Here is a 16,018-nt window from a genome sequence, read left to right as displayed (position 1 = left end):
CAGAAAAGTAACTAATGCAGGGTCCACCCGCCTTGGTCACCTCCCACTTTCTTCATATCTTAGTGCAAACTTGATCCCTCTAGAGACTCATAGGAAACTGCTTTAAGGGGGTTCCCCACCCCTCCCTGGCAACATTCATTCATCCTCATCTCTCTGATCTCGCTTTAGGCTTTTTGACCTTCCCTCTTCTCCACTAGAATGTCAACTGCATGAGAACCATTTCTTTGTCCGTTGTCATGTCCCAAAAGTCAAACTAAGATCTGATACAGTCTGTTATAGCAAAACCACACAATAAATATTTGTCATATATATATATAAAAAGTAAACCATTCCCCAAGCACATCACAGTCTTCAGTACTACCACTAGCAACCATGATGGCTGTGATGGTTTGTATATGCTCAGCCTAGGAAGTGGTACTATTAGAAGGTGTGGCCCTGTTGGAGTAGGTGTGGCCTTGTTGGAGTAGGTGTGGCCTTGTTGGAGTAGGTGTGGCCTTGTTGGAGTAGGTGTGGCCTTGCTGGAGTAGGTATGTCACTGTGGGTATGGGCTTTAAGACCCTCATCCTAGCTGCCTGGAAGCCAGTATTCTGCTAGCAGCCATCAGATGAAGATGTAGAACTCTCAGCTCCTCCTGCACCATGCCTGCCTGGATGCTGCCATGCTCCAATAATGGACTGAACCTCTGAACCTGTAAGCCAGCCCCAGTTAAATGTTGTCCTTATAAGAAGTGCCTTGGTAAAGGTGTCTGTTCACAGCAGTAAAACCTTAACTAAGACAGTGCCTACTTATTCTTCAAACCTTTTTGGAAATCCCTTTCCCTCTTTTTAGATTTATTTATGTGTGTTTTGCCTGCATATGTGTGTGTGTGTATCATGTGCATACTTGAAGCCTGTAGAGACCAGAAGTGGATGTTGGAGCCTCTGGAACTGGAGTTACAGACAGTTGTGACTGTGGGTACTGGGAGTTCCCAACTGCCGAACCATCTCTCCTCTCATCTCTTGCTGAGACAGTTTTCTTGTTGAAATGATGAAAGAGACTTCTTTTGACTCCTTACTGCCTGCCATAATTCTCTCTCCATCTAACTAGAGCTTGGCCTCTGCTATAGCCAAAGATGTCACACAGCCCTACACTGCACTGTCCCATTTCATCTAAATACAGCCTGAATCTTGACTCACTACCAACTAAGATCTCATAGCAACTGGACTCAAGATGACAGTCTAAATCAGTGGTCCTCAGTTTGTGGGTCACAACCCCTTTGGGGGGGTCTCATCAGATATCCTGGATATCAGATATTTACATTATGAATTCATAATAGTAGCAAAATTATAGTTGTGAAGTAGCAATGAAAGTAATTTTATGGTTGGGGAACTGTGTTAGAGTCACAGCATGAGGAAGGTTGAGAACTACTGGTCTAAATGTTGAGTGAAATTTGGTGAATGACCAACTTATACGTTTGGTTGTAGATCCTGTGCCTTTTCATCTCTGGTGCTCTTCCAAAGGACTGCGGTCAATTTCTGTCACACATAAAGAAGCTCACAACTGTCTATAAACCCAATACCAGGCACGCGCATGCATGGGGCTGAGATTGGGGTTGGGATGAGGTCCAGTGACTCTTGTCGACTTCACGGGCACTACGCACACATGGTGCACAGACATACATGCAGACAAAACATCCATCACATAAAAATTAATAAAAAGATAAGCCTTGCAAAAAAAGTCAATTCATTTAAAAAGTATTTAATATAAAGAACATCAAAGCCCCAAAATGCTGATGATACACAACATATGATACTACTCCAGTTTCCCTTTACCCGACAAGAATTATTTGAACAGAAAATGCTAAGCCTCATTATAGTCCACCTTCCTCAAACAAACCCTCCGATCACCCAAATGGAGATCACAAGAAACCATGTGAGACTAAAAGACTGTGTTTGTAAAAACAAATAGCATATGAGAAGTTTTCTGATTTGAAAATAGCACCACTAGAAGAGAAGGATATGTCATTCAATTAAAGCACCTAAGCAGGAGTTGGTTTTTATTGTTGTTGGTATGCTTTTTTGAACAGGGTTCCACATAGACAAGGCTAGCCCCAAACTCACTATGTAGCTAAGGCTGGCCTTTAACTCCTGATCCTCCTGCCTGCACCTCCCAAATACTGGGATGACAGGTGTTTGTTGAGACATCTGGCTGTGTGGTTGATTTTTAAATCTTCATTGCAATCTAGACTGGGAAATTAAAAGAGAAAAAAATTTTTTTAATTACAACTTTAAGTAACTAAAGAGTCAAAAGACAGCTGGTGGATAGCAGATGAGCACATGGACCAGCCAGTGCGTTCCCTGTTTTCCTCCATTTCTGTCACCAGTCAGGGACCTCAACCACAAAGGGTGTTTTCACATCTATCTTGCCGCTGTTGACAATGGTGCAGTCGGTAAGTGGGCGGTCATGGTCATCCGTTGCTTGAAGTTCTATGGAATGTACCACAGTCTGGAAAGAGAAAAACAGACCTGTGGCTCATCTGGTGTCCTCAGCTATGACAATTCACAGAAACAACCAGTCCAGTTCCAGAAGTACAGATGGGAGATGTTTGTTTGTTGTTACTGCTCTTCTGAGACAGGGCCTTGCATATCAGGCTGGTCTAGAACTGACTACATCGCTAGAGATGGCCATGGTCTTTTGATAGTCCTACTTCCACCTCCCAAATGCTAGGATGGGTGTTGGGCACACACACTGGTTTAAGTGGCAAGGCGGATCAAACTCTGCACTTCCTGTATGCTCAGTAAGCACTGTACCAATGGGGATACAGCCCCAGCCCTGGGACATACGTTTCATCCTTACAAAAGTCATGCAAGCTGAGAAGCACTGCTTTGCAAGTAACTCCAGCGCTCTTCTACATGCTATTATCAGTCTTCAAAACAATGTAACCATGAGTGGAGCCCCTAGGAGATTATCCTGGGATTTTATGTACATGGGCTAAAATATATATATATATATATATCAATATACCAATATATATATCAACCCAAACACACAAACATATACAATGTACACACATAATATATAGTATTTTATGTGTGAGATAATATATATACATATATATACATGCACGTGTGTGTGTGTGTGTGTGTGTGTGTGTGTGTGCAATCAATATCAATTCACTCAGGATAAAGTCTCTTATTTCTCAGAAACTCAAATAATATACATTTCCCAATTTCTTTACTAGTAAAATTTTATATTTGAAAAGACTTATTTAGTTTTGTATATACATTAGTCTACTAAAAGATATTTCTATTTAACTGCTCCAACTCATTGTAATTATTAGCATGGGATTGGGATCAGTTTTAGCTCCACCCCTACCCTAGTCCAGGCCAGAATGCATTTGTAAAAGTAGTCCAGACCCTGGCTTTGCTTCTCTACCGATGACCTAAACCAATTGTCTTGCAGTTGCATCTGCCATGGGTGTAATTCAATCTCAAGAAGCAGGGGCTCTAGACAGCTTCTCAGGGCCATGTGCCTAAGGTTCACATTGAAGGACAGAGGGCACTGTGACCAAGAAAGCCTGTTTCTGGTGAGTTCTCCAGAGTGTGCTCACGTCCTGGCCTTCGGTTGGGTGGAATCAAGACAGCAGTAGAAACTCAAGAGAACAGGAATTGATGAGATGCTGTGTAAACTCAGATGACAGAAAGCAGCTCCCATGCAAATGAAAGACAGGGAAATATCGGAGGGGGAAGGGAAGCCAGGGTTGGGGTGCTGTTCTATGTGTGTCAACCTGACACACACTAGTCACCTGGGGAGAGGAAACCTCTACTGAGGAACTACCTTCACCTGTGGCCATGTCTGCGAGACATTTTCTTCACTGTTGATTGATATGGGAAAGCCCAGCCCACTGCAGGGCCACCCTTGGGCAAGCGATCCTGGATGCTATGAGAAAGCAGGTTGAACAAGCCATGTAGAGCAAGACAGTAAGCAGCATCCCTCTATGGCCTCTCCTTCAGCTCTTGCCTCCAGGTTCCTGCCTTGAGTTCCTACCCTGACACACCTGGATGATGGGCTATAACCTAGAAGCCAGATAAAGCCTATGTTGGCGAGTTTTATGTCAACTTGACACAAGCTAGAATCACTGGAGAGCTTCACCTGAGAAAAGGCCTCCAAAAGAATGTACTGTAGGCTAGCTTCTAGGGCTTTTCTTAATTAGCCTATTGTGGATGGTGCCATTCCTAGGCTGGTGGTCTCGGGTTCAATAACAAAAAAGTAGGCTGAACAAGCCATGTGGAGCAAGCTAGTAAGCAGCACCCATCCATGGTCTCTGCATTAGTTCCTGCCTCCAGTTCCCTGCCCTATTTGAGTTCCTGTCCTGACTTCCTTCAGTGACAATCAGGAATGTGGAAGTATAAGGCAAATAAACTCTTTTTTTCCCTCAGTTTTGGTTATAAGTGTCTCAGCAGACAAAGCATTTCCTCTCCCAGTTGCTTTTAGTCAGTGTTTTATCACAGCAACAGGGAAGATAACCAGGATAGCTGGACACTTGGCTGAGGCTAAGAGAGTGGTTCTGGGCAGCTACAGGAAAAATCCTAAAAGGTGAGAAGACTGAGGATTTTCAGAAATGTGTTATAAATTTGGATATCTTTGTTATTCTTCAATGAATAACTATAATATAGATCTGGATCCTTTTAATATTATTTCTGATTATTATAATGTGTATCTTTATATGTAACTTAGGATGTGACTTTGTCACATGAATACAGGATTTTTTGTTGTTGTTGGATTGTTGTTTATTATTGAGACAAATCTTGATTTTAGCTTAGGCTGACTTAGAACTTTCTGTATAGCATAGCTAGTCTTGAAATCACAATGCTCCTATCTCCTGCCTCTTCAGTATTGGGGTTACAGTCATGTGCCACCATACTTGGCTATAATATTTTCATTTTATTTTATTTCAGAGACAGGATATCACTATGTATCTCTTTCTAGCCTGAGACACACTATGTAGACCAGGCTGGTCTCAATCCAGAGATCTGCTTGCCTCTGCCTCCTGAGTGTATTAGGATTAAAGCTGTGCACCACCTTCAGGCTAATATTTTATTTTAATTGTGGTAAGAAAAACATATAACAAAATACATATTGAAACATTTCTATTCTAGAGAGGGGCTTCTTAAGACTCAGGAGTACACATTTCACAAATCTCAGAAAGTCCCTGAAATTTACAAGATTCACAAGTTACTTCCCCTAGGTTATACAAGGAATAACGACTGTCATAGGTAGGAAACTCTCAGGAACTTCTGGCAAGCCATGCAGAAAGCTCTAAGGTTGTAGCTTTTATGAGTAATAACCCATCTTGGCATGGGCTTTTCAGTGATGTAGCTGCCTTTGAGTCATCCAGCTACTTTAAGAAAACCCTCACCTAGACTCCTATAAGAAAACCCAGTAAACTCATCGGTTTGCCAAGTTGGATTTCAGTAGAGTCACTACACTGGTTTGTTTTTAGTGCTCTATCTAGGGTTGATAAATGTTTGTCCATGTCTTCCCAAGAAAAGTCACAAAATGAGTATAAAACTAAGTAATGTTTACATGCATGCAACCAGAAGTATTGTTAACTTGTAAAACTAAACTCTGTATTCATTAAATACCACTCTTTCTCTATTCCTGACAACTGTCCAATCTTCTTTTTATCTCTATGAATTGACTACTCTAAATATCCCATATAATTAAACTCATACACCATTTGTCTTTTTGTGACTGGATAAGGTTTCAAAATGTTTGTAAATAGATGAGATAGATAGATAGATAGATAGATAGATAGATAGATAGATAGATAGATAATATTTCATTGAATGCATATTATTCCTTGGTTTATGTGGTTATGTTTCTTAAATTAACTGAAATACCTAACTTATTCCATATCTGTTTCAATGTCATTAGCAATTAAAATACTATGCCATATACAATTTGTTCACCTTCAAAAACTCTATCCATCATGTAATGGGTATCTAAGAACACATTTGAAGATTCAATGAATGACTAATTTATTAATCATAAATATAAAGTTTTGGAAGAGAAAAAAAAAGATATTTCAAATTACCATCCCATCCAGAACTTTTCCAAATACCACATGTTTGCCATCCAACCAGGCGGGCTTGGTCAAGGTGATGAAGAATTGGGAACCATTGGTGTCTGGTCCAGCATTGGCCATGCTGACCCACCCAATGCCATAGTGTTTCAGTTTGAAGTTCTCATCAGGAAATGTCTCACCATAAATGCTCATACCTGGGTAGGGGAAAAGGAGGGATGACAGCAGATGTAAAAGCAAACTCTTCAGAGAAACCTAAGTCTTTCATGTAATCAGAATCCCACAGGTGACAGGATTGAGAGCGGGCAAAGGCAAGAAGTGAATGTGTACAATAAAACTGACCCATTAAGGAAAGAGATGACAGGGTCCGAACCAAACCAGGGAAGGACCTTAACATGGCACAGGATGAAAGTCCCCATGAACTCGAGCCAAAACTTGATGAAATGGGTCAGTGATTTCATTTTGAGGGAAGAAGGCATCTGAAAGCAGGGTCGAAAGGTCTCTGAGCTATGCTGGTGGTTCTGCCTCTGCTCAGGTGACTTTGGTCCTCAATCACTCGCATCTCAGCACCCACCCGGATAACCATGCGCTGAGCAAATACATCGGTTTGACTCCACATGGACCCCACAAAACAGGACTTCTTAGTCCTGGTTTTTGCTGGGAGAGTTATAAAACTCTAGCAGAGCAGGATTGCAACATCTGGCTCTCGGACTCTAAGCCCACTGCTTTTTCTTGCCTCAGCATCAAGACTAGTAGCTAGTCTGTAAGCGACAGGCTTGCCTTCAGAGCCCGGAGGACACAGGATGATCAAAACTAGGAACACCCATGTCCTGGAATTCTAGTAAATTAGCAGCCACAGCAGGAGCCCTTTCCCCACAGCAGCAGTATGGACTGTGAGAAACACCTGTCCCGTGTTCTAGCACCCCAAGGGTCTGCACTGCCCACCTTTCCTGACAGTCTGTCTGCCCAGTGATTGCCAACCTCCAAACCCTGGCTCAGCGAGAAATACCAGAAGTGGAAACCAAATCCAAGAAGTTTAAAGCTGTTAGTCTAGAATATGGGCAGTAGTCTGGAGGATGGCTCTGCTTGGAGAGATCTAAGTTCAATAGTCCAAAATGTCCTCTCTTCCAAACTCAGAAAAATTTAACCTAAGAGCCACCAAACCCACTCCCCCACACACATTCACACACTGATCAGGGAAGGTAAAGAGGATAAAAACAGAAGAGAGGGCAAAGTAAAGCTACCACTATTTCTGCTGACTCTGGTAAGAAAGCGGGTAGCAGAGGGGTGGGCAGTCATGCTAGAGCCAGCTGCAGTCTCCGAGGTCAGGGTTGCAGCAGCAGCCGGGGTTGCTTCTAGTAGGTTCTCTGCGAACCTCATCCCCAAGAAACCTGAGTGCATTTCTCTTCTCTGCCCTGCACTTCATACCCTGCACCACTTTTTAAAAAAGATTTATTTATTTATTCATTTATTTATTTTATGTATGTATGAGTACACGGTAGCTGTTTTCAGACATACCAGAATGGTCCTTTTAGAGATAGTCATGAGCCACCATGTGGTTGCTGGGAATTGAACTCAGGACTCTGCTCTTAACAACTAAGCCATCTCTCTAGCACCCCCCTCTCCCCCCTTCCCCTCACTGCAGCCTCTTTTGTGAGCCTTTTTTCTTGTTGTGTGGTGCAAGGCTTTGTGCATGGTAGGCAAGTACTCTACCACCAAGCTACATCTCTAGTCCTCTGTATTTCTGCAAGAACCATAACTCAGTCTTCAAAGTGTGCATGGCCTCAGCTCTAATGCTTTGGCTTCAGCATGACAAACGGGAAGGGATAAAGGCAAAGACTGTGTCACCTCCAGTGCCGTCTCTAGCCGTGAAGTCCCCTCCTTGAATCATGAAGTCCTTGATGACGCGATGGAATATGCTTCCCTTGTACCCATAGCCTTTCTAAAGAGACAGGGCCAAGTGAATGTGTGCAAAAAGAAACAACCCACATTAACACATGATGAACAGTGCTTCTCTGACAATGAGAAAAATGGAACAAAACAGCTACAGAGCTTACTAGGTTTTAGCAATTGTGTACTGGAGAAAGTCTATCATGAACTGTCTGAAATAATTGACGTATAGGAGTGAACTATTAATATAAGTAAATATTCCATAAGGAATATCAATAAGTAGAAAACGAGCAGACTATATTTTCACTTGATGTTTTTCTCTCCATTTCTAGAAGCCTCGGGACACGGAATGCTTAGACAATTTTAAGAAAATAAAAGTCTACGATGTCACACAATCATCTGGTGTATTAATTCTTATTTCTCCAGGAGACATCTCTGAATCTTGTCTTAAGGAAGATCGATACTTGTTCTTGGTGAAAGGTAATAAGGCTGAGACAGACCTCTCCTGTTGCCAGAGTCACGAAGTTTTCTACCGTCCGGGGTACAACTTTTCCAAAGAGGCCAATCACAATTCTACCCACATCTTTGTCTCCGATCCTCACATCAAAGAAGACCTGTGGGTAATTGAGATGCACAGCAGAAGGTCACCACATGAAAGAGACAGAAATCTGAGATAAATCAAAGTTAAAACTAAAAATTGGCTCCCATAGGAAAGCCTGCCCATCAGTGTTTCCTGAGAATCATGAAGCATGAGGTCAGTGAGAGTTAAACAACACTATAGGGGCAGTTTATTCCCAAATAGTCATTCAACAAACATTTATTGAGCACCACCTATGGGTGAAGCAGTGTCCTAGGTACTTGAGTTTGAAGCTTGATTCAGCATGGCCAGAGTGAGCCCATAAGGTCTTCAGTCATTACTCCCATCAAGCCCTACAAAACCACAGCTCTGCCTCTCCTGGCTTTCCTGCTCTGTGGATGAAAGAGGAGCACAGAGAGTACTGTTATTTAAGGAAGCATCTCTCTTTACTATTGGCAGGAGAAAAAAAATGAGAGGAGCCAACAAATTGTTGATGAATTCTCAGTAGACATCTACTGTCAAGGGAATGGCCACGGACCATGAGACACAGCAGCCGTCCTTGGGAAGATTTGCTACTCACATCCAAGGGCAGCAAGATACCAGGTCCCCAGCAGGACAGCCAACCTGCGCGTGGCTACTCACAAAGGTATTGCCCTATAAACTTCAATATTGGGTTCAGGGGTCCTGTTCCCACAGTCACCCAAGTAGAATTTGTTCATTCTCTGTCATCTTAGGACAAAAGAACGATATCATGGCTAGAAGTCCAAGTCACATTTTTTGCAGAGTAAACCTTGAAAGTTCTCTTGGCGTTTCTTTTTGAGAACTGTCTCACCTCGAATGAAATTATACACATTTTGCTTCACAAATCACCATGTTCTGATGATTCAGAGACAGGAGGCTTGAAAAGGCCACAGGGTCAAAGGGCATTCTATTAGCGAGTTTAGATTATACGAACCAATTTACTGTTTGAATGGGGAAAAAAAAAAGACATTCAAGGGATGGCTTTAAAAGATATAAGAAGGGTTGTCAAAGAAAAAAGATGCCTTGCAATCTAGAAAAATCACTAGGTAAAGACTGTCAAACTCAGCTCAAGGCAAGCGCTTCTGTCAATATCTCCGAACGCCTGTCACGGGCTGATGTGATATTTAGTGCTTTCTGTGGCATTTCCACTTCCACGTGGCCAAAGCAGCCACCGTTTCATTATTGCTTATATACAAGAGCTTTACGGGAAGCATCGAAGACTGGGCTCTTCGTGGGAGGTGTGGCAGAAGGGAAGAACCACCAGTGTCGTACAGCACATGCGAGTCTGGCAGTGGAAAGTGGTTTCTCCACAGGGATGAGAAAGGACCGTGCTCAGCAGTAACAGAGCAGCGCTGCTGGTGAACCGGGGCTGTATTTTCAGCCCCATAAGAAAACCAGGGGTGTAATTTTAAAGAGACGGCCTGGAAGATAAAGGCTTGCGAAGTCTTCCTGACTTTTAAAATAAGGGAGTAAATTCTTTTTTTTTTTTTTTTTTTTTTTTTTTTTTTTTTTTCAGAGCTGGGGACTGAACCCAGGGCCTTGCGCTTTCTAGGCAAGCGCCCTACCACTGAGCTAAATCCCCAACAAGGGAGTAAATTCTTAGAGAGCAGCAAAAGAAGGCAGCTGAAGGTGATGAAGAGAAAGAACCTGACACCCAGTATCATCTGCAATAATAATAATAATAAAAAAAATCTCATTTCTGCACACGGCCCAGCTTACCTATCTCTGAAGTTTCTCTCCCAATTGTCATGCCCTTCAGCTCCATGAGGACAGTATGAAGAATCACACCAGAATGTTCCCAACGCTAATGGAAACGACGACGTCCAATCTTGTTTAGCCAACAAATAGTTATTAAATACCCTGCCTACAAAGCAGTGTCCGTGAGCGAGCTGTCCTAAGGCTAGCACCTAAGAAGTAGGATAAAGTGGCTTAGTGGGAGGCAGAGACAGGGATGTCTGGGCGAGGTCCTGGCCAGGAAGTTTACGGGTGTCAAAATAAAAATTATAAGAACAAAGAAAAACGAACAATAACCACAGCTGGTACAAGACATGTGCGCTGTGCCCAAGAACACAATATGTGTCCTAGGGGGCAGGAAGGATTCGGGGAGGGCACCCCGGAGGAGTGGGAGGCAGGCCTAAAAGGGGCCAACAGGCCCAGGGACGAGAGTGGGCAGATTCCTCACTTGACAGGACTTCCTGAAGCCAAGGCAGCCAGTCAGGACAGTCCTCTGAGTGTCGAGCATCAGGCAGCCTTTTCATGGCTGGAGCAGGGAGTTTCTGCCAGTCCATGGGGCAGAGAATAAGTGCTATGCTTGGCCAGGCAACAGAAAGAAGGGAAGCAAATGGGGCTATGGAGATGGGCCTCATTCTCCTGAGGAGAATCTGGTGTCCACACCCGCTGAAGAAAGAGGTTCTCGAACTGGGAAGCTGACTGAGGCATTGTCTCCATGGACTTCACCACCTCAAGTAATTAATTCCCAACCCCAACTTGGGGAAACAAGTGGTCTTTTATCACTAATTCAGAGGAGGGATGTGGGGGCCAGGGAGGGTAGGTGATGGACCTGAGCTTCCCAACTAGGAGTGTGAGCTTTAGAATTCAGTCCAAGGTCCCCTCTTGTTAATGTGTGACCTCTCTTCTTAGCAGGGAGTGCCTAGAGAATGGAAACAGTCCTTTCTGATTCCCAGATCTCAGCACAATGCCAACAGGCAGCAGACAACAGGGGGGGAGATAGGTGTCAGGCAAACCTCTCCTTCCAGGAGACCTGTCCCTGACTTTGCTGCAGCCCCTTGGGAACGCAGTCCAAGCTGGGCAGGGAAGGACCACAAAGCTCCTTCCGCTGTGAAAGCACACTTACAAATGATGGTTTTCAATGGGAAGCTGGGCTTCCGACAGCAAATTAGAGAGAGCAACCCGGTGAAGGACGAAGGGCACAGGGAGGATGGGAGGATGGGTCCTGAGAAATGATGGTATTTGGTTTTTACACCATACTTAGTCGGCAGGCGTCTCTAACACCCTCCTTCCTCCAGAGGCTGCCTGTTATTTGAAAATTACAGGGTACTGAAAGTTTGAGAAGGTAGAGAGGAGGGATGTGGGGTTCGAAAGCCTGACCAAATAGATCCTGGACTACTTGTGTCTATCTGCTGTCCGATTCACCAAAGAAGACACCGGGTGTGAGATGATTGAACTCAGTTCCTGTACTATTGGTCCTGGCGCTTTCGGTAGGTTAAAATCGAGCTGGATTCCTCACCTGTGCGATGAGTGACAGTTGCCCCCAAACTTAGGTTGTCACACTAAGATTCACGGACAAACACCACACGGGACCACAAACTAAACACCTGTCTTATCACACTCAATCTGTCAAAAATCCATATTAGATGCCGACAGACACACAACCTCCAAATATATACATAACACTGGAAACGTATCATTTCCATATGCTTTTCACGGAAGAGACAGTCTCTCACCGTAGATAACTTGCCCAGAGTCACCTGGCCACCACCTCATCCTGGCATGACTAATGTGGGAAAGACGGCAGTGTTGGTTTTTATGCATTCTGTGCTGGTTTATATGTGGAACCTGTGGCATTTACTGGAGAATGGGTACTGAGTTTGTGACCCAGAGCACCAGTGGAGCAAGAGGCTGCAAGTCTGAACCTAAGGCAGGATCCCCACTGGGTGTGTGGCAAAGCAGGGCCCCAGACCTCTTATTTACAGATTCCGGGCTATAAACAAAGTCACAGTGAAAGAAAGGACTGTGGGCGAGGGTCAAAGGCAGCTGACCTATATTTCAGTCTTAATGTCTTTATTTTCTACCACATTGAATTATTGTAACACATTGGTTTAAGTAACTCAGGAATCCTACCAAAGCAGATCTGTGAGAGGCTCGCCCACACCTCTGGCTGTCAGAACTTAGTAAGCTTGGTAAAAAAGAAGAAACTATGTGGCCAGCTCTGAGAGTAGAGCCCAGTGTTCTATGCTCCAGATGTAGTCAGGATGCCCCATCGCTTCCCCTGCAACCACAGCCTTCTCTTTCTAGGCTCTCTTCTACCCTCAGGCTACACCAGAGGCTGGCCAGGTGTCAAAAAGAGGTTGGGGACTGCAGCAAAGACTGTCACTGACTTGCTCTGAGTTGATTTAAAAGCTCTCTGGGTGAAACATTTCCAGCGTAACTGGGGACATAAACTAAAGAGTAACCCATTGCTAATCTGAAATTCCCATCCAGTTGGGCATCATACTCTCTAACTACCCTGTTTGCCCTTTCGACTAAGTTTTCAGCAAGTCATGTTAGTTATGTCTCCAATGTCTACTTCAGATTCCTCTTCCCCATTCCCAAGATTACCCCCTCTCCAACCCACCATCTGGAGTCTGTGTGAACTTTGTTTATGGTTTTATCTGAAGTAGTATCTGTAGACCAAATATGCTTTAGTTCCGTGGTTCACACAACTCAGTTTTTCAGTTTAGATAACCTAAAAGATCAAGGGGCCGCCTGGGGATGGTTGTTACAGTAATCATGCTGGCTTTTGGGTCTCAGGACAGTGGCTGGATGGCTGGACTCACTTCCCTCTCCTTGCGGGCTCTTTGGTTGAGCCTGCCATGGAGGATTTAAACCTTTTCCTAGCCCCGTGGTATCATTTCCAGTGGTAACCTGGATTGGTCATTAAGACTACTTTCTGCTGTTTCCATCCCATTCCCAGACTACTAGAATCACACCCCCGCCCCCACTCCGGAAGTGGTTGTTACCCCACCGCAGTAATCCCTCCCTCCCTTTGTCCCAGCATCAGTTCTTTTTATCCTCTGGTAAAGCAGTCTTAAATGAACTTTAGCAGTGGAAACTGTAGGGACTAAGTTCCTGGGGATTCCCCTCATGCCTCCCTTAAGAGTCAGATGTTGCCTTGCCTTGCTGCCTTGGGCTCAACCCCAGGCCCGCCACAAGGTTTTAAATTGTTCCCTTTCCTCTTGGAGAGTGACAGTTCCTACCCAGGAGAAAAGGACAGTTCTCTTCTGAGCATTCCATGGGACCCCAAGCTCTTCCCTGCGGCGGATGGCGTCCCAAGCAGGCAGCGGGGCCTCCACTCTTCAGCCTGTCCCCTCCCTCTACTACATTCTTCCCGCTTTGTCGCACATCCCGGCCAAGCCAAGGAAGTACTCCAGCAACCGCCCTTCTAGAAGAAAGGCCCTGCGGGCACAGCGAGCTTGTCCCAGCTGCCAAGCTGCTCACGTCGCACCAGCCCGGATGACAAGTCCAGACAACCGACGCTGGGGAAAGCGAGAGTTAGTCCAGTAGCCCCCGAGTGCTGGGAGCGCACCGGTCACCGACGTCTCCTCCCGCCTGCCGCGTGGCCACCTCTAAGTCCCCCCAGTCCCAGCCAGACTCAAATCTCAGTTAGTCCCTCCTGCTCCTACTCCCAGCTCCCTGCAGTTCCAGTCAGTACCCCAAAAGTCCCCGCCAGTCCCCGCCAGTCCCCCCTCCCGCCCCGCTTAGGAGCCCCTTCTCTCCAACCCTGCCACAGCGGTCTGGTCACCCATGTGCCCGAGTGTTTGGCCCGCCGGAGAAGTTGCTGTAGCCGCTGGATCACCTTGTCCGTCACCAAGGGACCTCGCTTTCGGACGCCCGATGACCCCGAAGAAGACACGAGGCCTCCGAGCCCCAGGAAGAGCACCGCGGGCAGCAGCAGACGGGGACCCCGGCTCATGGTGCACGATGGAACGGCGACAGTGGCCCGGGCGCAACCTTAGGCTCCAGGACTGTGGCAGGACTCTTGGCCGCCTGCGCCTGCGCGGCTCTAGTAGGGAGAGTGGTGGATCCGGGCAGGGCGGGGACCTGGGACGCGCTCCTCCCAAGTTCAAAGCGGTGGCCGGAATTGGGGGCTCAGAAGGAGCGGCTCGTCGGGGGAGGTGCAAAGCCGAGTGAGCCTGGTGGGGCCGCAGCGCCCAGAGAGCAGCATACTGACAAGGCTCCTTTGGGACCTGGATGTCCTGGGCACCTATCGGACCTCCGGGGATTTCTGGGCGGGTTGCATCAAGTTTCTCGAGATGACTACCTCTCGCCTTTTGGGAATCGTAGGATTCAATCTCCAGGAAAAACTTGAGGAGGTCGAGGGATTTTGTGCTGGTGCTGACTCCGTGGCCTTGGCCACAGTTTTCTGGGAAGCTCTTAGAACAGGCCCTGAACAAGGACCAGACATAATAGTTTTCTCTGTAGTTTTCTTATTTCTCAGATGTTCCACGATGAGGATTTAAGTATCTTATAGCCTGAACAGGATTATTCTAAAACACAACATTTTGAAGTATGAATTCAGTAGAACAGTTTAGTCTAATAAAACGTCACTAAAATTAAATTTGAAATAACTATTGCCCCTCCCTCTCTTCCCTCCTTCTAAACCCAGGAGAAGGAATCCCCACTGAGGAGCAAGGCTATCTCTCTGAGATGACCCTGCTAGGTGACTGAATATATTTATCTGTGCTTATCTCGGTCTCTCTTATCTGAAACAAACACCATGGGAACAGGGATGGTGGCTGTTTTTACTTCTCCTGATGATTCAGATCTACACAATGCCTCGAGTAGAATGAGGAATATTGTCCAATGTTTGTAAAAGGAATGTGTCTACTTTTTTTTGCTTTATTTTTTGTTTGTGAAATTCTTCAGTGTCTTGGCACGTTATGTTGGTACAATATGCAAAACGGGGACAGTTCATTCTTTTAAAACTATTTTCTCATTCTTAAATTATGTGTGTGCGTGGGGATCTCTTTGTGGATCTGGGCAGCATGGGCTGTGGCATTCGTATATCCCCCACCTCCCACAAATAAAAAAAATTAAATACAACTTAATGCATCTTTAAAAAAAATTGACATCCCAAGTACTTACGAATGTGACCTTATTTGGAAATAGTCTCACCAATGGAGTCAGCGTTAAGGTCACATTAGCGTAGACTGTACCTTCTATCATGGGACTGCTATGAAAGAAGAAGAAACAGCCCCAAAGGAGAACACGGGAAGATAGAGAAGCTGAAGACTGAAGGAGACAGATGGTATAGACTAAGAACGGCCAGAGACCGTGGCTGCTACTCACAAAGCTGAGAGGCAAAGCGGAATCCAGAGCCCTTAAAGAAGACATTTTGATTTCAGACTAACCTCCAGAACTGTGAGGCCTTAAGCTTTTGTTGTTTTAAGTGACCCAGCTTGGGCGACACTGTCACACAAGCCTGTGAAACTCATGTGCTCTGTCTTGGTTCTAGTCCCACAGGAAGATATTCAGTGTTTCTTTATTAATTATGAAATTTGCTGAAGATTCTTTCAGGGTACTTTTTTTTTTTTTTTTTTTGGTTCTTTTTTTTTTCGGAGCTGGGGGCCAAACCCAGGGCCTTGTGCTTCCTGGGCAAGCGCTCTACCACTGAGCTAAATCCCCAACCCCCAGGGTACTTTTTTTTTAGATTAATAAAATTATTTTCTAACCCTAATTACTGTTTT

At 45.0% G+C, this 16,018-nt stretch overlaps 1 protein-coding gene across 1 annotated transcript; it reads right to left on the bottom strand.

Moving 5' to 3' along the window:
- Nucleotides 1–1,717: 1,717 nt before the first annotated feature.
- Nucleotides 1,718–14,308, bottom strand: Ppic (peptidylprolyl isomerase C). Its single transcript, XM_032885975.1, has 5 exons — nt 14,128–14,308; nt 8,455–8,568; nt 7,913–8,006; nt 6,077–6,261; nt 1,718–2,484 (listed from the first exon to the last, which is right to left on the bottom strand). Exons 1-5 carry the CDS (start codon nt 14,242–14,244, stop codon nt 2,356–2,358), a joined length of 639 nt encoding a protein of 212 aa, XP_032741866.1. The 5' UTR covers nt 14,245–14,308; the 3' UTR covers nt 1,718–2,355.
- Between the last annotated feature and the right edge of the window lie 1,710 nt (nt 14,309–16,018).

This window comes from Rattus rattus, chromosome 15, assembly GCF_011064425.1.
Source record: "Rattus rattus isolate New Zealand chromosome 15, Rrattus_CSIRO_v1, whole genome shotgun sequence".
Taxonomy (NCBI): domain Eukaryota; kingdom Metazoa; phylum Chordata; class Mammalia; order Rodentia; family Muridae; genus Rattus; species Rattus rattus.
Note: the sequence above shows the minus strand (reverse complement) of the source record. Positions and strands in the feature narration are given on the sequence as shown.

Excerpts from the sequence above, each read along its gene's own strand:
- Ppic (XM_032885975.1), bottom strand. The coding sequence starts at position 14,244 with ATGAGCCGGGGTCCCCGTCTGCTGCTGCCCGCGGTGCTCTTCCTGGGG. Across the intron at positions 8,569-14,127 it reads GTCCCTTGGTGACGGACAAG|GTCTTCTTTGATGTGAGGAT; the intron begins GTGATCCAGCGG and ends AATTACCCACAG. Across the intron at positions 6,262-7,912 it reads GGCTAGAGACGGCACTGGAG|GTATGAGCATTTATGGTGAG; the intron begins GTGACACAGTCT and ends TCCCCTACCCAG.